Here is a 25,961-nt window from a genome sequence, read left to right as displayed (position 1 = left end):
ATTTTTTTTTTCTGATTACATACTGTATTACGTATCTTGAAAGATGTAGAGCTAGAGAAGTTGTCAAGTGTGCAATAACGATAAAAGAGAATATAGTATTGAAAGGAATTTTAACTTTAGATTACGATAAATATATCGTTGTAGATCGTTAAGAAACCTATACCTAAGTGAAAGTATTCTTCGACGAATGGTTATTGTAACAGTGGGAACATCACTTTTATCAAAAAGTCGTGGATAGATTCTTGAATTGTTTCAATTTAATCGTAAAATAATTCTCTAACTTTTCTACTATTTCTTTGGCTATTATTTTGGCAATAAATAAAAATTTCGATCGGAAATTTTCCAAGGATTAATAGTTTCTTTTTTAAACTCCATCTACAATATTCATATATTTAAATATTATATTTTTGGTATACAGTATTAAAACACTGCCAGCATATAAAAAAATTCATCAATATTGCAACATTTTCAAGAATGGAACCTGTCCACGATATTTAGATTAAGCATTTTAGTAGATTAAGCATTTTGGTTTGTTACGTTGAATTCTCCATTCCTCCCTGGTATCTACATAGTTTATTTTGTGATTGATTTTTATATTTTATTTTATGTTAAACGCTTCGTCTGGTTATTGTAATCGCTCGACGAGCCACACGTATTAAAAGAGTATATATATATATATACATATATAGCTGGATAAACGTTAGATAGTACAGTTAGACGTTACAGTTAACTGCGATTATATCGTTGGTGTGCTAATAAACGTTATTTGCTGCTATGTATGCAATGTCTTGAATTATTTTGTCGCTTTCGTTCGTCCGTCGAGCTTTTCTCATTATTTCTTGCTCCTCTAAAACATTTTTCTATTTTTTTGTTTTAATTGCAATCTCGTTAATGAACTCGTTTTTCCAATTCGTTATGACTTTCATAACAAAAATATTTCATTCTTAATATTAATTGGATCTCAAAACAATGTTGCAATTAAAAGATTTCCAATTTTCATTTTCCAACGAAAAAGAGAAACGAGCATATCTTAAGTAATCTCCATTTTTCTCCTGATTTTAGAAGACGAATAGCGACTAGTTTTAGTTTTAATTAAACGTAAGCCTCTCGAGACTTGTATAAATAAATTTTCCAGTATGCTGCATTCTTTTGCTGTGACATATTGTTGATACAATATTGTTTGAGTGAAATTGCATGCGAGTGAAACAAATCGTCGAGATTACGACTGTGCCCCTTGGTTTTTCTTTACATTATAAGATTGGTTTTATAAACGATGAACTAATGTAACAATGCAATTGTTAACTGCATTTTTTATCGCATCACGGTAAGTTATCATCCTGTTTGTACATATACGATTATACACGTTTCATTTCGATTACATGCAACCGCTTCGATTTATCATCTTCACTCTCACATCTTATATATTCGTAATCATTGTACATACTTTGTAAATATTGCAACATGTTCAGATTGAGATTTTTCACTGCAAAGATTCATGCTAACGAGTTTGGGGACGTTGGATTTGTCCGAGCAGCAAAATGGTTTATCGCTGCACTTGACTGCATGCATGCTCGTTGATGCGGTTTCTATCATTGATTCATTAATACGCCACGATAATTGTTACATTCGACTCGTGTTTTGGTTTATCGAAAACCGTATCGCTTGTTCGTTTCATATCTATTTCCCGTATACTTTCAAATGTGTTTTAGAATAATGGAATATTTGAAAGGTTCTTAAATCCTCTATTTCGTGACTCTTGAAATCTGTATCGACGCGAAGGGAAAAAATCGGCTAAACCTTTCAACAGCTCCCTTCCGCAGTTACGTAACGCGGTTCTATCGCGAGCACAATGCTGCAATTGCACGCTTGACTTTCCGAGCGAGTGAAAAGTGGAGCAAGGTGAGATTCGAGCAACGACACGCGTCCTTTTATATCATTAGCAGCTTAATTATTTTCATCCGCGTCGTGTACCCGTTCACGGGTTGCGTAATCTAAAACCTCGCCACAATGTCAACAAATGGAATCGAAAATTAAAAAAAAAAAAAAAAAAAAAAAAAAATCCCGATTATTCTGTGTCCGTGCACTACGCAACACTACCGGTTTTGTACATTACCGTGATATCTGTGTAGATAACAACGCGTCTCGTTAAATCAACAGTCTTATCAAGCCCGTCGTAAGTTACGCGGACGCTCGTTTTTACTGATAAACGAGCATCTACGCTTTTCTCAGCGCTATCGAAGCTCTGGAAAGCCCTGCTTGTCGTAGGTTGTGAATTTTCGATAATACGACCCACCGACTTTATCTGAGCCCAGCTCTGCTCACAGAATCTCTGCCCTCTGGAGAATTTTCGGTGGTCTGTTTGAAGTGCATGACGTTGGATAACGAACATATTTTTATGAGGATTTTTGATTAAAAAAATGAATACAATTTTAGAAAATTAAATTGGAAGAAGAGAATTGTTTCTTCCTGTCAATTCAAGAACTGATTAATGGTTACAAGTACACCAGTAAAAGGAAATTAACATCTTCGATACGTAAAGAATTGGAACACGTTTCAATGCAAGGCTGTCACAAGAGAAAATAAAACGTACAAGCAGGGAGCAATACAATGTCTCGTCTGACAAATGATATGCTGTATCTTATCGCTGTTTATCTGTTCGAGCGCTCGGCAATCTCTCACCATCTTCAAATAAATCAGAATTCAGTCTCCGTTTCTTCATCTCGAAAAAAAATTCAGTATTTTTGTATGTAAAAGGAGAGATTGACGTATTGCAATTATTTAAAATATTGACAATTCTTGAATGCCAACTACAATTGAATATTGAACGCACCAAGCAAATACACTTTGTCAATAAATATCGACAATATTGACGTTATTGAACTGACAATTTATATGGTCTGAAGGTTCCTTAATAGAAGACTGATCGTTTCACAAAATCTGCTGTCTAAAATAGAAAGTCTGGATGAATGATATCACGGTAACAACTGTTAGAACGAAGTTATCAGTCGAACATTGTTGACTGAGAATCAACAAAAGGCTGGTCGTGTACATCCAACGATCTTATTCAGAGAGCAACATAAACTCGAACAACGAAAGGGAACCGGAATTTATTTTCAGAGGGACTGGTTAACTTCTCATTGTGCCTCGTTTATGACCGTGACGGAAAGTGCACGCCTCTTTGTTCTTGAGCGGAAGAACGCGGAAATTCATGCTCGAAATCTACGTTAAATTGCGATCTCCACTGACTTGCAATTTTCAGTTTCAACATTCCTCCGGCAATTATATTTCCTATTTTTATTCAACCTTGCCGTTTCGAAAACAACGTCGGATGATCGGTCGCCTGTTCGATATGAATCACCAGATTGCTCCACAGATAATACACGATGTGTTTCAAAATCTAAATATAGTAACTAAGAGCCAAAGTCATTTTGTTTCCACTAAACGAGCTTAGATATATGTTCCATTCGAAAGCCGAATTCTTAGCACTTTGTAACCGTCAGTGACAATTTCCTTCAGCCGAGAACGTAAATTTAAACGAAGTGCTCGTGATTGCCATTTTGACCGGAGCGTAATTACGTTTCCGGTCAGTAAAGTGTTAATTGTGCGAAGGTTATCAAGATGTTTTTATCCTCCAACGATGTCATTTGCAATTAAAGTATCTAATTAATAAAAAATTGGAGAAAAAGCGTAAGTGATGAAAGATTCAAAGTGATCTGAGACCTCGGAAATTGAAAATATCTAAAGGATAAAATGGATCGGCGTTGAAAATTCTTTTTTTTTTTCTTTCAATTAACGAATGAACATTGTTGCGAAATTAATTGTGAGCAGCTACGATAACGTGCCAGTGTTCCCAGCGAGTGGTAATCGCGTGGCGGCCCACTTATCGCCTCAATTACAGGAATGCTTGAATTATCTATGAGCTGGTGCTTCGTCGAACGCGAGAAAAAGTCGAGGGAAACGGTCGTACGAAACGGCCGCTGAAAGAACAGCGCGACAGTTTAACGTGACTCATGTTCCGTGGCTTATACATTCCTCCTCGATGTCATAATCTCGTTGTCGAGCTTCTTCCAGCCGCGGGAAAATGTTCCTTCTCGTTTTCTGTTCGCGTTTGTTCCGTTCCATTAATCTCCGTCTCGATTTTCCAAATAAAAGAAGCAGTGCGTGTTCTTTGAGTTCACTTGCTGAAGTAAGAAGTGTTTTTACATCTTCAAAAGTGGAACATCGACACGGTGATACGTAACTTTTAGAGATGATGATTTAACGCGTTTGTCACTGGTGACCCGAGAAAAAAGAAAAAAGAATTACGAGTCGGAGGATCGTTTCCTTCAGAGACATCAACGCCTGAGACGCAGCGATCACGCTCGAATCTGGTTGTGAAATGGTGAAAGAATTAAACTGAAACGAAACGCGACGATGGTTTCTCAGTTTCGCGCTCGTTTATTTCTTTTTTTTTATTAGTCGTAATTACCCGTGGTTGTTCACTCGCGTCTACTGATCTTGAACGGAAGCAACGGAGCTTTCGTCGTGTTCAGCCGCGCGCGGGTTGCATTTTAATGGATCACGTACCGTTTCCTCCGTTGCAGAATGGATTAGTCATGACCTCTAAGAAGTTTCCCAGAATGCCAGACTAACGAACTTGCCGACGGCTTCGCAACGACACTGACGTGTACGACGAGTCATGCTCTCTGTAAGATCTGTTTACTGCACCGTCCGGCATCGCGCGATATCGCGGCGACCTATTCAGCGATCGAAATTGTAATAATTCGGTTCGATTTGCAAGAATGACACCCGTTCGTTACGAAACCATTGAGTCGATATAATCGAACGAGAATGCTTCTCCAAATTTTTTGAGAAAGCTTTGAAGTATAAATCTTTATAATTTAGATCCAAGGAGAGCATTAAAATTAATTTTCTTCAGCTGGGTTATAATTTTACGTTAACCTGGAGCCGTTTCTGTGCAAGGTTTCACTGGGCACGCAATTCGTGAACAAAACGCAAGTTTCAGGGAAACGTGTCTTCTGCTCATTAACATCACAATGGCCGTGTCTGGTCAGCAGGAACGGACCTTCACCATGTGCAAGCGCGATCCACGTGAGTGTGGATTCATTGTCCGTTCCTCTGCCATTCAATTCTTCCTCAGGCTCGTCTGTGTGCTTTTAGGTACCTGAAACTTCACTGGCTTCGAAATCTGGAGGACATGCCTCTTCCTCTAAGAATTATCTTAAACACTCGAAATTTTGAACGTAAAAATTCCATATAATTTAAAATTCATAAAATGTAAGTGCACCCATTTATAAGTATATCCAAATGTAAGTGTAACATTTGATCTAATCGAAAATGGACCACCAGTGGATCGGATCTAAATCTTGGTCACTGAACTCTTAGGCGCCTTTTAGCCAGAAAACTAGGTCTCCTCAAACGTCGGAAGAAAAAAAAAACACAATCAATTCGTTGATGACGAAACGAGACATTCATTTCTCTCTTCAGCAACGAAGAAGCCAGTGTAATTCGGTCTGGGGTCCCAGCTAGCTAGTCCCATCTCTGGGGTCATCTTTCCCTGCTCCCAACATGCTGGCCTGCCACTATACGAGTCGAGCGACTTTCTACCCTTCTCTCTTCCTCTTTTCCCCTCGTTTACCTCTCTCCTTCTGTCTCATTGTCCCGATGGTAGGTGCGGGTGGCGAGGACCCGGCTCCCTCCTCCTCTCCTCACTATCTGTCCTCCTACTCCTCTTACATTGCCACCACCACCAGCAGCAACTAACTCCTCGTGGACCTAACACGTTCGAATTAGTCGTCTCGTTAAGCAGCCTCGTGGCACGTCGACGAACGAGTCCATCGCGTTACCCGGATGACCGCGTAAGCTCCGCTACGCGTTTACCCGACGATAAGAAGTTAACGCACTCGGGTCAAACGCTAGTTGACTGGTCGATCGTTTGTTCGTCCGTTTAGATCGATACACCGGAGGAAGAATCTTCCGAACCACAGAGATTCCTTTACCTTGCTTTATTGGGGACCTCGGTTAGACCGGTTCCAGAATCCTGGACGCGATCTCGTTCGGTTACGAGAACGAGGAGGAGCCTCCTGGTCGAATTCGAGTCTCTACGAGTTCCATCGAAAGTTACGTAGAAAGGAAGTACGGATACGAGTGGTGATTATTTTTCGGAACGTGTGCTCGAACCGGGAGTTTGAATTTTCAATGCGAACACGCACGGTCGTTGATAAGTCGCTGAAAAATATTGGAGCAATCAGTTGTGAAGCGATTGACAATTTGTCGAAGACTCTAAGACCAGCTGAGAATTTACTCGAGATCGTTGGACTGTACTTGGCTTTGCCAATAGAATTGATCTAACGGATCAATCGCGGGACTAATCGATTGTTATTGATCATTGAAACTCTATCGATCATTTTGCTAACACGATCAGCATTATTTTGAAGACTATTAAAATACGAATTCAGTACAAGTGTACATTTGTACCGATCGAAAGATTACCTTATCGCTTCAATTGGAACAGCTGATAAGTCGTTGCACTTCGCGATCATTTCGCGAGGCTCGTTGGGAATCTCCGATCAATAAAAATTCGACGGAAATTCGTCGAAAGACCATCGGTTGACTCACGCACAGGTTGTCCGGTGGAGGAAACGGTGGGTCACGTGTTCGGTGCTCGAAGGAGGATCGATCGGAGCGAGGTGTATCGAGGCTCAGTGCGCGGTTGAACGAGGATCGATCGAGGCAGGTGGATCATCGCGCGGTTCGTGCGTTCCAGGGCGTGTCGTTCGCGTTCAACAAACCGATACAATCCTCTTTTCCTGACTGCAAACGTCGAGGAAAGGTCGAGAAAGAAATTGCAGTGCGTCGAGTACACGAGTGTCTAGACTCCGACGATCTGATATCGAACCTCGAGATTATTACGCGATTCTGAAGTGACGTGTGTTATCACTGTTTATTTATTAGAGATTTCATGCGTACCGTGTGTTTGTTGACTGACGTAACAGCGAGTGTAGAACAGAAGATCGAAGAACAGAGGATACCTCATGATACCATAGATCTAGATCGTACGTAACAATTTGAGCAAATAAAATAATACAATTTTCACGGTTTAGAAATGAAGGCAATTCAGTACGCTAAAGAAAATTATTCAGGAATTTTGCAGATAAACTGTACTTCTATCCACTTGACACTCGTCGATTTTATTTTCACGTGTATTACACGGATCGCGTACGTCCACCGGTTCCTCGACAATATTCCTCTAGCTGGTACACGAAAAATAAAAATAGAAAACGAAAAAAGGAGAGAAATATTTCATAAAATGCAGGAACACTGGTGAAATTACGGCTGGCTAAATGCTGCACTTGACGCGAGCGTTATCTCGGTAGCGAGCGCGTTTCGGCGAGCGAAATCGAGTGCAGCGAGGCGGCCGGGCCGCGCGACAGCTGCAGAAATTTTTACAAAAATGACACACGTGTTCGCGCCGTGGTGCCCGCTTTTCCAAAAGTCACCGAACCGACGATGTAACGTGTAACGACCAACAGCGACAGCCTGTGCCCCATTGTTCGTAGTTGCCGGAGGGACACGGAGGTGAGAGAGGTCAGAGGCGTGCACCGTGTCCTGTTGCGAGGAAAAAGGACATCTGTTCGGTGGTGGTCGGCTACGGAAATGAGAAGAAAAATGACAGACGTTTGCAATAGGGGGGAATGTCGGACTTTTCTCTGCTGCTCCTAGAGCTGCGTGTCCTGTTTCCGAACGTGTACGCGCGAGTGCACGACTGCATTAGTGCCACGTGCATTCTCCAAGGGAATCCTGCGTGTTCAAAGTTCCTCGCGTGCCTGGCGAAAACCGCGATACGCTTTCTATACTTGTTGCTCGTCGCGTGGCATCGCGTACAATAATAGTCCGTCCTCTCGTTGCGTCACCACCGAAAACCAGCCAAGATATCGCTTTTCCGTTCCTAACTCGTCAAATTTACGTGAGTTTCAATCGGAGAGATAGTCGGTCGGTTGAGTACAAAAAGAATACTCCTTTCTCTATGCAAATTGATTAATTTCATGCGAAGAGAGTAACATTAACTTTTTTTTTGCTCGTGGAACTGCGTTCTTTCGTTGAAACGCATTCCTTCAGAGAAAACATCGACGAAGAAAGTTAGATATATTTCCTTCGTCACCAGTTACGTAGAAACGTGTACGTACACTGTCGTCCATAAGTCTCCGGACACTTTTTAAAACAGAATACTCTTTTTAAAATTGGACGAAATGTCTTGAACCTACGAACGTGACTAGTTGAAATTTTGTATGAAATTTTCAGCATACGCATAACTTATTTGAATAATAGACTCACATAAGAAAGTTGAAAAATTACCCTTCGCTATCTTTTTTCACGATTTCGACAAACTGTAATTTTTTAAAACAGCAAAAGTATATGTCTTAGTAAATTAATTTTTATAGCTTCTCATAAAACCTCAAGTCATTTGGTCCAATTTTAAAAAGAGTATTTTGTTTTAAAGAGTGCCCGGAGACTTATGGACGGCAGTGTATGTATCTCGATAAGAGCTGCATGAAAGTGCAGAATTTCAAAGTGGTCGAACCTATCGATCCGAATGATCGCTTGACTAATTGATTCCCCTGCACGACGATCGAATCGATGCCCATTATACACACTCCGGGGTCATCTTTCTCGTTGAATTCGTGTTGTCCGCCTAAGCTATTTCTGGCTCGCGATTCCGATATTTTTAGGCTCAGTTCTAAGTTTGGCCACGGCACAACTCTTGTCCCGCGTGTGTTATGTTATAATACAGCCACGAAATATAGCGTGCATCTGGATAAATATACAATTCGATTTTCACGACCGTGTGAATGAATAACAATCAGCCTTCGATCATGTTTGCCATGTTTCATTTTGGATTCTTGGAAAAAAAGGGAAGAGTTCACTTTCGAAATTGAGCATCGAACCATCTTTCTTTGGTCAACGATTTAGAATCGAGTATTTTTTTTTTGGGCGAAAGTTTTTCTGCTAATTTTAAATAAATTATTTCTATAATTAACGCGAATATTTATATCGTCTGATTAACGTCTCGAAAAAGAGTCTGCCGTGATCACTGAAGCATTCCAGGTACTAAACGAATTGTTTTCGTCGAGCAAGTACGAAAATGACAAATGCAAGCAGTGATAGACGAAGCAGGTTGGTCAAGGTTCCGTTGCAATCGGCGCGGAATCGCGTATTTGCTGTTTCCTTGGACAGCGGCCTTCGTCGAAGCGATTTCTCGCGATTATGCTTTTGAATGCCGGCAGTATTTAATTATGCGAACGTTCAACCAATTCGCAGAGAGGTCCAAGTGCGCGTTGCTCGCATTATCGTGTAAATGGCCGTGAATTTACGGAACGTTAATGCCTTTGTGCAACGAATGCTTTTCATTCGACGAGAACAATTGTTTCGCAAAACGCTACCCGTCCACGTTGAAAAAGAAAATCGAAAGTTTCCACGTCTTCGTTAGATTTTTAACTAAGCGATATTAATTGCTAATGCTGATTACTAGGGGTTCGATTATCCTGAATCATTTTCAACCGCCCGGATGAAAACATTCTAAATGGAACCTTATTTTCTGACCCGTTAAGCGCTGCAATCAAGTTCAATTAGTGGCATTATGAGTCAGCTGTATGGTCATTAGCGTATTCAAATGCGACGCGCACGTCGCAGTGTTGTACAGTTATTGTTAAAAATTAGTGAACCGAAGACTATACCTTTGTTTGCCTTGTATTGTTATAAACGAATGAATTTTCACTAGAATTGCGTTTGATAAATGATCTCAATTTTTACAAAACTAATGGAATCCGGTTACATCGAACAGAATGACTCTTATGTAACAAGAACGTCCACTGATCGTTTCAAATATTTGCATCGATCGATTCAGCGCCATTTGTATATAATCGCATTGATTAACGAGTAATCTTAATCACGAATCAATTTGAATAATTCAATACTTTCGAAGTGTACATTATAGATTCGATCAGTCCATTTGAGAAGTAGGTGATTTCGCACAGAGACGACAATTCGTGCCTTTTCCTACTTAGTCATTAGCAAATTATCCATTTCCACGATGATTGAGGGTCATTACATCAGCCGTAAATTGGCGGGAGCATTGCGAGCACCGATTGGACGACGCTCGTTCTCGGTAATTCGCCCAAGAATGAGTAGCACCTACGATCAATTGAATTTAATTGGTGACTCGCGACGAATTCAGCCAACGGTTCGCGATAATATTCGAAACTCGTGATTTCCATCGTTTTTTATTATTATTCCATTGGCGGTACCCATATTGTCCACGCATGAAAGAGCATCCGTTGCCTAACGAGTTGAACAAGCCGCTGAGCAGCGATTGAATGACAAATGCTGGCTAATTTGTGGCTCGACGATCGTTGAGCACAGATTTAAGTTTCGTTTGTTACTTGTATCGTGAGCTACTCTTCGTGGAAGCTGCCTCATTTCCGACCGAATAATATAACTAATTCCATGATTATTGTTTTAAAATTTTGAAAATGTTTTTATACAAATCCCACGTATTTCGCATTGAAATCAATTGAAAGACGAGGCGTCCCGACGCTGAAACGTTCAACGCAGAAGCGATCCGATAGTAACGTAAATAGCAATCCTCTTTCCGCTTGGCTGCCGTCGAGCGCCATAGTTTCAATCCAAAAGTAGTGCGACACAAAAACATTACAAACGAGAGCAACGAGAAGGAAAAACGAACAAATGTGTAGCAAGAAAAGAGGAGAAAAAGCCAAAGGGGAAGGCGGAGAAAAAAAAAGAGAAGAAGATACACGAAGGAAACACGTTAGTTTCTCACAGTTGTGACGCCGGGAGCAGGCAAACTCCGGCGACGAAATAAAAGAGAAAGAAAAAGGCGCATAATGTCGCAGCTCTTCCCAATTACTGCGATTAAACGGATTCCCTCGTGAGGGAAACTATTACGCCGTGAAAGCCAGCGGTCGCTCGTGCAACGATGAAGAGAATGGCAACGATGAGGAGCTTTCATAGGGAACGGTAGGATGGACGGGTACGGAGACACGAAGGGTTAAAAAAAAAAAAAAAAGGAAAAGATGAAAAATGGAAGAGAGAGGGCATAGGAAAAGGTGGTAGGAGAGGGAAAGCAGATAGAAGATGGTAACGGGAGAAAAGGACGACGATGAGGATTTATGTAATTTGTGTATATGACTTGAATAACTGCCTACATAATATAACGCTGCTGGTTGGAGTGCGCGCGAGCAGGCGACGCCCTTCATCATGGAGCTTTAATTAAAATTACGTACGTTTGCTGCTTGTAACGTGCGCGTACCAGCCTCTCTTCCCTCTCTTACCCTCTTCGATTCTCTTTCTCTTTTGCAACAACCACTCCACCCTTCCGCCCGTCTTCTTTTTCGCCTTCTTTCCTCCCTCTCGCTCTTCTGTTTAATATTTTTATGAGCTTTTCACGAGCGAAGGATGTACGCGCGTACGTACACGCTCGTACAAGCTTGCCAACACGCTCCTCGAGTGTACCTGTGCGGAGAGGATACACACAGCGTCTTTGAAAGGCGTTCATAGCCGCTGCTTAAAGTGGTACTTTTTTTTTCTCTCTCTACTTTCTTTCGTTTTCCTTCCATTTTTTCCCCTTCACCCTCGACGAGCCGTCTCACCCCGTCGTCTTCTTTCTCGCCGAGGACCGTTGCCCGCTTCTACGCGAATTCTCATTTGTGAAATTCGTATGAAAGAATTTCCATGGCGAACGCGCGACCACACGGCCATTTCCGAGGCGTCGATTGTGCGCGGCCGCTGAAAACGACGCGCGATTGTCTTTGGTGTACGACGGGAACACCCTTCAGACGAGGCTGAAAGCTCCCACCAGGGTGAAAAGTGCGAAGAACGAAGAGAACCGGACGAATAGGGGAATTATTTGCACCTGTCGAAGCGTGGACCGTGCGAGCGTTTAAGTGCTCGAAAGGTATCGCAAACGACGTCGTATCCACGTTTACACATTTCGTTTAATGGTATTGCCTGTGGCCGACCGTCTCCCATTGAGAGATTTAATATCGTTACGAGTTTTTGTCGGCTACGTTCGATTTTTTGCTTGTAATACCCTGAATGAAAGGAACGTTGCTTTTTTTTTTTGTTCAGAAAAATATTCAATACCCACGTACAGACGTATCGCGGCGCTACTTCTGTTGCGAATAATCCATTTAAAACAGCGCTCTTTTAGTGATCAAAATTTTTTTTCCAACATACCTTAGGTAAAAATCAACGTTACGAGACAGATTAATGTAACGTTTCGAACAATCGTTCAGTTTCTTTAGCAGTGTACAATATATCTTCGGCCAAATATTTATTTCGAATTGATTACGACAGGAATCAGGTATTTCGCGATAGTCTTTGCCGATGCAAATTCGTTTCCTCCACCCGTGACGTTGTACACGGTCCTGTTTGTTCGTTCTATTCCATCAGATTAAATGTAACATTCGCAACAAGTGCACGCGCAAATGATTTTTTTTTTATGGTACTTTGACCCTCAAACGTTTATCCGCGTTCTTTATTTACACGAAACCTGAATTTATTTGCCAGCGATCGTTATACAGCTACCGCGGCAGCGTTCAGTACACGATCGGATGCGTTTTGAATATCCAACGCATGGCCACCATACGTACTTCCGTCTCTTTTTTTCCCTATCTCTCTTTATCTTGTTTTTATTTGCAAAATCATGCACGCCAGGTCGACGTACAATATTTATACGTAGTACGCCATTTATATTGGTCGCATCGATGGGTCGCGACCGGTGTAATTTACGTTCACCAGCACGTTAATTGTTGAACGACATCGGTGTCGAGAGTCGGTCTTGATTATCTTCTGGGAACTAATCTCGTGAAGGCATCGAACAATGACGAATCTGTGATGAATATTCAACGTATCCGTGAAATTCGTTCGTATGTGCAGCATATCCATTATGGATATCCGCCGGTTGATTCCAGACACCCTTTCAGCTTGTTTGCGTTTAAAGCCGTTCGGAATTGCTAGCTGCTCGGGTCTCGGGAACGCTACATTTGCTGGATCCTTCGATGTAGAATTAGTCGAAGGAAGTGTTGAAAAGTTGAGGAATAAGCACGAGTGGCTGCGAATTCAAACGATACGTCACCATTTGTTTCTATTCAAAATTGTTTTTATTTATTTTCAACAGGTTTGTTGAAAGGATCAGTGACAGCGGAGCGACCACGCACGTTACGTCGCTTGCGGAACGTCTACGGGCCAGCCGCATGCGGAATGGGATCCGGCGGCGAGGGTGGAGGCGGAGAACGTCTCGAGGACGGTGAAGTCCCGTTCCGGCTGTCGGATCGCGACCGCGAAAGGGACGAGAAATCCCTTAGCATAATGAGCCCCTTCGACGAACAAGAAGAATGGGCGAAGATCTCCGAGATCATGGCGTCGTTCGGCACCGGTCTCGTCAGGGAATCCGTGTTCGTCACTGAACTCGAGAAAGAGTTCCAGACGAGACTAGGTACATTGAACATTTCCATCTCGTTCCAAAACTTTATCCTCTAAACAACTCTCAATTGGGGTGAACTTTTTTTAGCACCCCCCTCCAATTGACTCCCAAAATTACCAGGCAAACTTCTCATGCATAATAGAGTCACATTAATGTTTTTCTGACTTACAACTCATGAGAAGTTTGTCTGGTAATTTTTAAGTCAATTGAAGGGGGTGCTAAAAGGAACTCTTATCCTAAATTGTATTAACTACAAAAAATAGACGTCGCGAAATAGAATCGAATTTGATTTACACGCAGGTCTGAGTTCAGACACCAGCAGCAGCCCCATTGTCTCTACTTCCGTTGGTCAGTGGTTGTCAACGTTGGGCCTGGCTGATTACGAGACTCTGTTCATCAACTACGGTTTCGATGATCTCGACTTTATAGTGAGTGTCAGCAGAATCTCTTCTTCTATCCATCTTTGCAATTTATTGAAAAACCATCGTGTCCGATTTGTTCACAGAATGGAGTTCTGGACGAGGCAGACTTGAAAGACATGGGGATCAGCAGCGATCAGGAGCGAGCGGTGATAATGGACGCGGCTGGTTTGCTGAACAAACGCGTGGATAAACGTTCGGGCGGTAACAGTCAGTCGGTGGACGAATGGTTGAAGACCATTCACCTGGAGAATTACGCGGAAACGTTCAAGAAGCACCTGTACACGGATATGGATCGAGTGAGACGGGTGTGGGAGGTGGAATTAGCTGCCGTGTTGGAGATCCAAAAGCCAGCGCACCGTAAGAGGATCCTGGCGTCGGTCAGCGGATCTAGTGCGCGTGCGCAGAATCGAAATTCTTCCGGGCCTAACCTGGAGGACCTGAATAAGGATCTGAACACCTTGGTAAGTGAAATCGCTCGCTCCAGGTGAATACGAATCGTCCGACGTGCGTCGCGTGGAAGTCGTTATTGCGCGACGCCGACGTATCGTCCTGAATCGTAATCATCTTGATTGACCGTTGTCCGCGAAAAATTTCAAAAGCTCCTTCGAACGTTTTCTTTCACGCGGTTGCTATATGAAATGTAAAAATTCGAGAAGAATCTGATGAAGATGGGTTAACGAAGTTCGTCGCGCTGAACGGACCATGTGACACTCCTTGTTTCGTCGATTCTGTCACCTGTTCGAGAAGCAGGGATTTTAAGGGAGGCGACGAAAAATGTAGAGAGGGAGGGTTCGATGATATCGCGTTGAAGGCAGGGTGTCTGACAAGGAGCAAGCACTTGGGCAGAAGAGGGTGGAACGGAGCTGGAGAGGGTGGCTGCGACACCGAGTCGCGCTCGATCGCTTCCGACGGCTTTCAGCCGATCGCGTCATAATGTAAATATCGTGGCTAATTGGAGAGGCGTTATTGTAACGGGCGCACTCTCCCGCGCATCAGCTACCTGTCCGCGTATCACGCCGCGCCGCGTCGAGCTGGCGACACTCGAGCAACCTGCTCGCTTTCAGCTTGCCTGCTCGAGCGGATGCTAATAGTTTTTGTTCGTTCGCCTCGAACGCGATACGTGGATCCGTTAACGAGCTACTCCGTTACCTCCTGTCTCACCCGTCTTTTCGGCTCTGCCTCCCTCTTAATTAGCTAATTAAATTCGATTAACGGCAGCCGGTCGACGCGTACACGCCCAAATTGCTCTCTTTGCTTCTCCGTTTCTTTGCTCCTTACGTCCATTCTTTTCTCCTAATTGAATTTCATCAGCCGCGTCGCGATCCCTTCCTTCTATCCGCTTGCGGATCAACCCCTTCGCCTGTGCCGATCAATTTTTATGATTATTTTTCAAACAACATTTCTAGGTGCAAAGGATTGGAGGATAAAATAGACGTCGAGTAGAATTTTAATTGTATCTCATTACTCGATACTTCTCTATCCGTGTACTTCATGTATCAGCTACGATCCTTTCTCGCGAACGTTTTTCCGCGACTCGTCGCTGCCCGGGACCATGGCACTGACGCAAATTATACAGGCAAGCCAGATGTAACAAACGATTCGCGGGGATGTAATCCGAACGGCGAGCGATACGCTCGCGTGGTTTAAATCCGGTTTGATCGTAATTCCCGGAGCGGCGCGAAACGATCACGCGTTTCTACCGGAGAGATTGCAAAAAGTCTCCTTTTTGTGGGGCGGGGTTGCTGGCAATTTGAATCGTGACGCTTTTACGGGTGTAATTGCACGTTGTGTAACGTCGACTCGGTTTTCGAGTCTGGCTTTGTGAACGCGAAAATTCCGCGCAGCTTGTTCATCTTCACCAATTTTTTTTTTTTTCTCTCTTTATGTTCGGATCGTTTAGAGTATTAAATCGTTATCGGTTGAACTTGTTGCAAAATACATGGTCCAGAGGAAACGGTACAAAGTAGAAAAGGTTGCAATTTCGCGAATAAAACTTTCATTCTGTTGATTGAATTAATTGGAGGATAATGTTTGTTTGATTGAAATTCGGTTCGAGTTCACCAATTAATTTGTCTAAAAATTTGATAAAAAACTTACAACAACAACTTGACATTTCCATTGATCTAATTGAAAAGAGGAAAAAAAGAGAACTGCAACGCGAAGTTAAAAGAAGAAAGCGAAACGCGTTGAAAAGTTTCTGAAGAAGATACTGGTCGTATTCTCAAGCTCGGTCGCATCTCGTTTCCGCAGAAGACGAACATACAGCAGCTAAAGGAGGAGATACGGGAAAAACTACCGGAAACAACGACGGAGGGTAATGGCGGTACGTCGATAGCCGGAACGAATTCGACTACCACGGGTACGTTAAGGCACCGTAAAAACAGGCCAGCCCCTCAGCCACCCCAACGACCCAGTTCGCATAATGGGGCGATCTCGGCACCAGAACAACTCGAGATCAGGGCACCGTCGGAATTGTTGCTCGGCGTGCCATCCACCCTCAAGACGCAATGGAGGCACCAGCCAAAAGCTCTAGTCACAGGCTGCGTCACGTACGTTGCTAATGTAAGTGTAATTGCTTTCCTCTTTCTATCGTTCATTGACTTTTTGAAAAGTGTTCCCTAACTTACACTTACGGGAATTCTTAATACGTTTACTACCAGTAGTCGATTGGGAATTTGATCATCATAGACCACCTTTTTTTAAAAATAGAATAACAAACTACAGATTTTAGGTGTAGAAAAATTGATAAGCTTCTCCAGGTCTTCCAACTCTTAACGAACAATTCTGTCTAACCGCAGTGTTTAAAATCTTAGAGAGGAAACTATTACGATCAAGAACAGGTCGCATTAGCCTAGTAATTGTACTCCGTAATTCAGATGTCTGTCTCTGTCGTACTGTATGAAATATTACACCGTTCTGAAATAATGAGTGCGTCCTGTGATGTCAGCCAGATAGTGGTTGACAATGCCTCAAGGTGAAGGCCCATTACCATAATGACCGCGTGGGTGTAACTAATAACACGTCTCATTGCGAGCATCACTTTTCTACATTGTAATATTTCAAACATATTCACAGCGAGCATTTAACGCTTACTTTTCCTTCCAATCACGAGGACGCGTTGTTCTTTTTGCTTTAAAATCACACAGTATTTGGGCTCCACTGTTGTGAAGGAGTTGCGTGGCACCGAATCGACCAAGAAGTCTATACAGAAGCTGAAGAAAACGTGCCGTGAACCGAGAGTCACTCCCGATATCACCCTGGCGATTTCTTATCGCGGTGTTCGTTTTCTCAACACAGTGACCAACGTAAGAGAATTCGCAATGTGCCTAATTTTTTCAACAATATTAATCCTTTCTAACGTATCGAAAAATTATTTGGAATTTTAACAAATAATTCTGTTATCGCTATTTTAATTTCAAATCTATTAATTCGTCGAAATAATTAACATGCTATGGTGTAAATGAGGTACAAGGAGAGAAAGCAGGATTTCCCTGTGTTTATGGAATACGTGGAGTTACGTTCCAAAGGATTAATGTTGGACCTTAATACGCTTATCCTATTTGCCTATGTACATTTCGGATGATGCGAATCGATAGGAGCCGATTTGCGAGCACGAAATTCGCAACATTCACTGCGCCTGTCAGGATGCCGACGATCTCACCCATTTCGCGTACATCACCAAGGATCACGCCAGTCGTACGCATTTTTGCCACGTCTTTTGCGTGCCAACAATGGTAAGTCTGTTTCTTCTTCCCATCCTTCTTCATTAGAAAATTAGGGTAGATGTGCTATCTGTGGCTACTTGAAAAATTATCCAGAATTCACCATCGTCCATTAACTCCTTCTCGTTTGATCATCAAACCCCAAAAAGCCTACGAAGGAAGGTTTGCCTGTTCCAGGACCAAGCAACGGAAGTGATCCTAACTCTAGGCCAGGCGTTCGAAGTGGCCTACCAAATGGCATTAAGGGACAAGCTAGGTGGTCACACGGTTCGTTCTCAGTCCGCCAACCAATTGACAACGTTATCGAAGTCTCCAGCGTCCATCAAGATGTCCATCTCACCAGATTCCACTCCGGACGGCAACCTGATCGATCAGCCTGCAGCGGTCGTAACGAACGCAAACTTGACGTGTCCCAATCCAAAGTTAAAACCACGCTCCAAGTCGTCCATTCCCAATCCGATCGTTCAATCCGTGGTTCCTAGTCTCGCCCATGACGTGAACTCGAATTCGAGTTCCGGATCGAGCGCCATCGCAAACTGCACCTCCAGTTCGAACCCCGCCACCAGCCCCAGCACTAATTCCGTCAGTAGCTCGAATTCTAACACCAGCACCAATCAAACCGCCAAACCTCTGGTTACCCATGGAAGATCCCATTCGGTGAACGACATCAAAATAAATGGTAACCAGTTAAAACTGGCGCCGACACCTATCGACGATATCGGAATAGGCGTGAAGGACATGAAGCCCGGTTCCAGAGCACCCATCGCCCTATCCGAGGAACTCTAGAGTCTGGGGTTCTTGTCTGACATTTGTTCGGGTATTTGGGACTTTTTGGATTGCAGGAACCCCTGAAGACTCTACTTTTCGCATCGCGTACACGCGATCGTCGTCGACGATCGTTTTAATTCGCGATTAAACTTTGTTTTCGGATAAATTGTCGTATGACCGACGTCTGGAAATATGCAGCGATAGATGGTTAACGTATTTCCATGAAATTTGTACGACTAACCCGGAAGAATATTTTGTAAATTGACACTATAGGCTTGGGGTGTCGAGTAAGACTCGAACTTGGATGTTGGTTCTCGGTCAGGATTAATCTCCGTGAAAATTATACAACACAGGGGACATCGATTGGGCGTCCGTGTTTTTTTATCTTTCGAATTTTTCTAGTAGCCTTACACGTTTCTACGATTACTTATTTCCGTGTCGCCGAAGGAAGTTGGCCGACCGTGTTCGGGTAAGTAAGAACCAGCGAATTTCGTATTTTTTTGCCAAACTACGCACCTCCGGAACCGCGTTCGACCCTGAAACGATGACACTGTGATTTTCTACGTCGAGGGCATTAAAAGGACCGAGAAGACCCGTCTGGAGGGCAACCGTCTGCTCATCTTTTACACATTTCACGCGCTCGTGCAACGAGTATCTTTCACCAATGACAAATCGTGGGAGACTAAAAACCTAAACGGTTGTACGAGGCGCGACTATCGCGAACAGTATTATTCGAGTAACATAGTGTTCTTCGACATCACGTATGTAGATATTTTCTAGGTTTAACGCACGACGACATTTCGTCGCTGACTAACATCGACGTAACGTAACTAACAAAGAAAAGGAAAATTTCGAAAAAAGAATTCAAGATCTTCGTGCACAAAAATGGCATTTAAAAACACGCATATACATTCCCGTGGCAAAAAAAAGATGCAGGCGAGTTTAACGAATTCGCGAATGCTCAATTTTCATCCCGTGCAATCAATCGATGACGACCGATGAGACTGAAATAAATTTTCTCTTCGAACTCGTGGATCGCTTTTCAATAAGATACGATCTACGAGTCGCAATCGTTTCTGTCGACGTTCTCATCACCCAAGACTGACAGTCCTTATCTCCTTTTGTATTTCACGTTTAAGCGTTTGCGTATACACGCACACTCGTATTATAGTCAGAAAAAAAGAAAAGAAGAAAAATAACGAACGAAGATATCGAACGATGCTCCGTGTAATTAGCGTATTCGTGGAGCGTGGTAATTCGACGAACCTCGCGATTAGAAAAACGAAGTTATACTACGAAAACGGTACCAAATACCTATCTAACGTATATTTTGAATGTTTCACGAAATTAGAACGCGATTCGATTTCCAAGTTGCTAAGTAAGAACGAGCCAAGGTAGTTTTCTTCGAGCACAGCTGTTTCGATTGAATTTCAAGCTGTGTCACAGTAGCCATTGTATCGTTGACACAACGCGTAGCTCCGTTCTAACATGGAGCAGGCCTAACGATCGTCTAGTAATTAGATTCTAATTGTTAACGAATCTTAGATATAGCAGGGATCGCTTGATCGCCCCCGTTCACCATTCACGTCTCTTTAAAACGACGAAGAAGAAGATTAGAGCGTGACTCTAGAACCTCGTACACTAGATTGTGAATACGAACACGATAGTCGAAACCAAAGATTGCACGTATGTATGTATGTATGTTATAAGCACGATATTAATGAAGAATGTCGGAAGAAAGAGGAGAGTCAGGTGGATAGTGTCCATCATGGTGATACGGGGAGCTGAAGAGATGCAGACGAATGGAACACGAGAAACTGCCAAACAACACTCCATCATTAAACCGTGGCTATACGCACACTTTGTATTTATCACGTTTACAATAGTATATAGTTCTATAGGTATACACTATTGCAGGATTATGTGTTAAGGTGTAACGGAAGGCGAACGAGGTCCACAGAGGACGGGAGGACAATGTGATTTCACGGTGTGTAATCAAATATGTACAATCGCGGGTATAGATGACTTCTCTTGATTAGGGGAAGTAGCGGGGGTGATAAATAGAGTAGCGATGATCGAAACGTGAGTGATGGGGAGGGTAGGGTTTATGCTCAAGTTCAGGACCTAACACAGACCTTGGCCAAGTTTCGAACGCAATTTACAGCTAATCCAGAGTTAAGTCAAGCCTTCCCAACACTTCAGTTTCGGAGCTAACTTATTCAGATCAAACCAATGTTTTCCTTCACGCTTGAAGTTTCTATCGTGGGGACAAATCGTGATTCTCTGCTACGTTCATTCGTCTGAATAGAAAGGAGCCATTTATGCCCGCGACTGTACTTTCCTCGGATTTTCGTATACTCGCAATAGCGCAGCTATCTTAGAAATCGTAGTTCGAAGTAGAATGCTTCCTCGATGTGTGTCGGCAAATACGAGTGAGGGAAATTAAAGAAGCTCGTTGGCGGCTGGTATGGTCGAAGGGGGACACGTGTAACCGATTAGAAAAGGTCGCACGTGTTGGCTCCATGGCACTGACGCCTTGAATGGTCGCGTTGTTCGATAGAAATCAATAGACGAGTCGATCGAACGTTTGCTCTATCGTACGTGACACGATCGAACGAGATCATTTTACTAGATGGAAAATGTATCGACGCGAAGCTATTGATTTGAAAGAGTCAGAACGAAAGGATTTGCTAGAGTGCCGGGGAGAAATCGTGATTGATCGCTAGTCCACGAAAACGTAGTACTACGTGTCGCGAGTGCAATATTAGTAAAATGATTATTCGACGCTCTTGTAGTACGTAATTGCATCGTCCATTGATAGAACGTATCTTGTTTGACCAATATCTTACGGATACAACGTAGTACTACGTGTTTCGCGATTTTCTATAGAAAACGTCTTCGTTTTAGAGACGATAGCAAAAGTTTACCGAATGCTTTTTCATAGAATTGTATTTCCATAAGGTTTCTCTTCCTTTTTTTAAATGAAAATTATACGGGGTGATTCGTGTAAATGAAATTTCAAAGTCAAAGATAAAACTCAGAAGAGAAATGCTCAAATTTTCAATACTCTGACAAAATGCAATCGAGTTATTATTTTATTACGCGCATTTTTCGTGTACAGACGGTACAGAAGGTAGGAGGAAAAATCGTGCGAATTCTAGACGTTTAACCTCGCATAGGATCACTCGGTGTATTTTTTCGTATTTATCGATTAAAAATTCGTTGCTCGCTCGAGCAGACGACTCGCGACTCGGAACAACAAGCATTTCGTCCATCAACGAACAATAGAGTTGCAGCCGATGCAATCTGAAATGTGCCAACAATGGAGCCCCGTTTTATACTCTACGATACGCTCGTTCGATCCGATTTCAGGATCCGCAGGTTAGCTCGTCGAAGCATTAATCCGACTGTAGGTGTACATACATCGAAATCTACATGCAACTATTTGGTAGCTTATACATCCTGTTTCGGCGTGTTATCTATTCTCCTCTTTTGCTGATTACACCAACTGGTCTCGCACGGACAAATTTATTTATTTCATTTACGCGCTAACACGTCGTTCTCCAGCGAAACAAACGAATATCTCTCTATATGCATAGCATTAAAGTTAAGTAATTTATATAAACATTATCCAGAAGAACGAGTAAACGTTAGTTGTACACGTTAGACGATATAGATCGCAATTCGAATGGTATCGCGATGCTTTATCGCGCGAAAAGTAACTCATTCACGGACCAAGAGAAGATGAAGCATGAAACTAGAAGGAAAAGGAGGCGACGAATAGATAATTAGAGTTCCGACGAGAAAATGAAAGAAACGTTCAGGTGTGTATCGTTGAGCGAATTAACGCTCGACGCGATTAGTTCCTCGCATGAAAAACGAGGTAACACCGATTAACGATTCGTCGTGTCGATATATCGAATACAAGTTTCGATAGTAGATGTACATAGGTGTACGGTAATATTTTAGGCTGTTCTACTGCAATCACCGTGAATCAGTTCATTGCAACGATACCAAAGATGCAGTCGAAGCAACTTCCTAATTGTACATTAGACGGCTATGTGTGATTAAACTGATATGCTGATCGTATTACTGTGGATTTTCTGTTCTTATTAAATTTGATAAATCACCTACGCCTTGGGATCCTTCGTGATATCGTGAACTCGATTTACTTCGTGGTTTTTATACTGTTCGAGATTCTTGGATGGAATTTGCTGTACAATGATTCGAGTTCCTTTTTCTACGTATGCATAATATACTGTTTACTATTGATATTAATATACTACACGTACATTTAGATATTAGGTGGTTAAGTTGTGAGAGATTTTATTATACAACAGAAGGGTTAATGATAAGATCGATTAATTTTTCAATTTTTAACTTTGCATCACAGATAATATACTCAAGGCACAGCTAGAATAATTATACTTTTACTGTTATTTATATTCGTCATTGCAATATACAAGGTTTTCAGTGAAATATTCAACAAACTTAGCCAACGTGTTCAGCAGGTCATTTTCAATATCACCAGACTTTGTATATTCAACATTTGTGCTATTAGTTAATTGTAAGAACGATAATATCACAACGAAGCGTTTAACATCGATTTTTAACAGCACCGATTTTAATCTACATCCTCAGACCTCGAACAGTAGGTATACAAAATTATCCGCAATAATATCATAATAAATTTGTTCGTACAACTTGATACTACGTAATATACAGGTTTTTCGTTCACCTGGCACGGAAATTCGCGCGATTCAGTGAAATCGCGTTCGTTCTGATTACGCGACCGCTTCGCCGGGAAACGCGATGTCATTAACGCGACGCTTATCTCAAATCGCATCAATTTGCGAGGTGAATTCGCGCGATCGTTTCGTCGCTTCCGCTCAGAGGCTTTCGACGTTTCGAACCGCGTCGTGAGAAAAACGCGTGTCTCGTTAGCATCCTCGCATTAATTATGCGAACGTCGTGTCTCGAAATTATATACGCCATGTTACATATTTTATTAGTTCGTAGACTTCGATACGGTTTAACTAGCAATTTGTAATTAGGTGCTTCCAAATATCGTTCACCACTATACTATTACCATATTACAAGATTCCTTTTTGGAAATTTTTAACATTAAATGCAATTAATTATGCAGTATAGGGTCTACCTCACACTGATTTCAATGATCAAAAATGCATTTCTGAACTGATCCATGGTGGTAGCGTTTTCTATCCTTCGCGTAATTCTCGTATAGTGAATTGAAGCACTATTATTTAATATTTTCTAAAAAAGAAAATATTCAATCTCCAAGTTTCATATTTGCAACCTTTTCAATTCACTCTTCGTTCGAATCGCAAGATTTGTCGCTAAACGCTTCAATAATCTCCTAAATATCTTTGATCTTTAATGTAACATTGTAACAATAAATAGATTATCCATTGATGGACCATCAAACGATGATCATTAACTCTCGAAAGATGAAGAATGAAATCCATGAACTATGCATGTTCAAAACAGCGATCTAGGCAATGAATGCCTGGAAACAATCATTCGAATCATCGAAAGAAAAAGACCTTCTGTCGCGTGCTGATGTAGACGTGTACATAGCTGGCTATCGGATGTGTAAGATATAGATTAGTGAATATAATTTTGATGATCGTCTATTAATAGAGATGGGAAACGAAAGGTTGACTTTTGGAGCACTTGGCTTTTCGATGTTTCTCCTAGTCGTTGCAAATATTTCTCTAATCATAGTTAGTGTTCTCGAAAAGTTCGACTATCATCTTGTGCAAAAAATAACGAAACATTGATCGTCTTGTCGATTTGGAAATCGTGAAAACGCTGTTAGAGATACAGGTGGTAGACGTCGTAAATGAAATTCCAAAGGATAACTATTACAGTTTATAATGGACTTAATTTCCAATTACGAATCGACACGATTGTCAATAAATTGTTGATCGAGCAGAGATTGTAGATATTGTGAAAGAAACACTTCGAACTCCAAAGGATACGTAGAAGCTTTTTTTTTTTTCAAACTTCTTTTCGTTCGAATTTAGATAGGAACTCGAGCTGTCACTCCACTTTTTCGTGATATTATGTTGAAAAGATATTCCTACGAGTAAATATCTAACGAATTTATTTTAATAGAAGGATAAGCATGAATTAAGAATTGATATACGCGTGGCACTGTTTCCCTATTACCTCACGAATCGATTGTAAACGATTGTCCTCGCTACTTTGTAAACTGTGCTCTAACTTTTGCTGTAATTATCGACACTGACAAATCTAGAGTCTCTATTTCTTGATCTGTTAACTGGGAAAAACGAATGAACCCTTCGTTGCTCGTAATTCTATTTATAATTACAATGTTTTATTACATTCACAGATAATTCGGTTTTGACCAAAATAACGTGACCCAGTTAACGGATTAACACCTCTGAATTTCGCTAATCGATATCTGTTCCCGTGTAACGTTTACTATAATATAATCACACGACGTTGTACATCAGGCAATTCTATTTAAATATCATCGACCCATGTATTTTTCGCGACAGTCGTTTCCGATTGTTCAACCCAGAGAGGAAGAATCTATTGATCTATCGAATCGATCGATTCTTTCTATCTGTACACACGCTCCATGGCTGTTTTAACCCATTAATTTCCAGAGGTAGAAAATATATTATTTTCAAGATGATACATTCTGTTAGAAACCATGATACTACATTTGCTGCTGCTCACTCGATATCGCGTGCTTCATCCTCAACCCTTAAACGTAGCGGTACACAGCGAGCAATTGCTTCTTGGTTCCAGCAGCGAATGTGTTAAGGCAAATAAGTACATATTTATTATGTAATAATAATAATAAATAATATATATATTGAAAAAAAAAGAAAAATTTGTAGCAATAAATGGCACAGCAAAATATTGTGTATATGCGACTTTGGGTATTAATGGGTTAAAAATAATTCAACCATTGTTCATTATAACTTTCTTCGCGTTACTGTGTTCTAGAAAAAGAGAGAAATAAGAAAAATATGAAAGAGCGCTTAATCGTCGTGCAATTCGAAGGGTGACTGGTAGTGATAGTAAATGATACAAATGTATTCGCTGGTGAATCATGGCATCGCGAAACTGTTCATCGTCGTCGATGTTATTCGCTTCGAATGAAAAATAAATGGGGAAATTTATTACTCGGAAGTTCGAATACATCGACGATGAGAGGATAGGATTTCGTGAAGCACGGAGACTGTGCAAAAGAACGTACAAATTGAAATGGAGAAGAAGGGTAGAGGTGAATGATGAGTGTCTTTTGAAATCAAAAGATTATGCGTAACGAAGCTATTGCCGAGAATGCCGTATATAAACGTGCTATTTTGTACCGAGCAGCCTGATTAGACGCAGACTTCCTACGTTCTTGGACACATGATATTTATTATTGTTCATGTTTATTAGAATGATATATATATATATGAGAAAGAGATCATTCCCTGGATATCTATAAACGCCTTGAAAGGAATAAAACGGATGATTTACGGGAGATGGGGGTGTCGTTCTTTC

The 25,961-nt window shown here is 41.7% G+C and overlaps 1 protein-coding gene and 1 long non-coding RNA gene across 6 annotated transcripts in view; one reads left to right on the top strand and one right to left on the bottom strand.

Annotated features, from left to right (window-relative positions):
* Positions 1-25,941, top strand: part of LOC114874768 (ankyrin repeat and SAM domain-containing protein 1A-like) — a 50,176-nt gene extending 24,235 nt beyond the window's left edge. For all 5 annotated transcript variants that reach the window (XM_046285403.1, XM_046285406.1, XM_046285404.1 and 2 more), the window contains 7 exons: positions 13,196-13,513; positions 13,802-13,929; positions 14,007-14,384; positions 16,174-16,485; positions 17,070-17,228; positions 17,520-17,657; positions 17,823-25,941. In XM_046285403.1, coding sequence (XP_046141359.1) covers positions 13,196-13,513; positions 13,802-13,929; positions 14,007-14,384; positions 16,174-16,485; positions 17,070-17,228; positions 17,520-17,657; positions 17,823-18,431 — 2,042 coding nt within the window. In that variant the 3' untranslated portion in view covers positions 18,432-25,941. The remainder of the gene's footprint in view (positions 1-13,195; positions 13,514-13,801; positions 13,930-14,006; positions 14,385-16,173; positions 16,486-17,069; positions 17,229-17,519; positions 17,658-17,822) is intronic.
* LOC123987729 overlaps positions 1-25,961 on the bottom strand; it is a 102,846-nt gene that overhangs the window by 23,949 nt on the left and 52,936 nt on the right. The gene's annotated exons all lie outside the window — the stretch shown is intronic.

This window comes from Osmia bicornis, chromosome 4 (genome assembly GCF_907164935.1).
Source record: "Osmia bicornis bicornis chromosome 4, iOsmBic2.1, whole genome shotgun sequence".
In the NCBI taxonomy this organism is placed as follows: domain Eukaryota; kingdom Metazoa; phylum Arthropoda; class Insecta; order Hymenoptera; family Megachilidae; genus Osmia; species Osmia bicornis.
The sequence above is the reverse complement of the archived record's forward strand: the minus strand, read 5'-3'. Positions and strand labels throughout refer to the sequence as shown.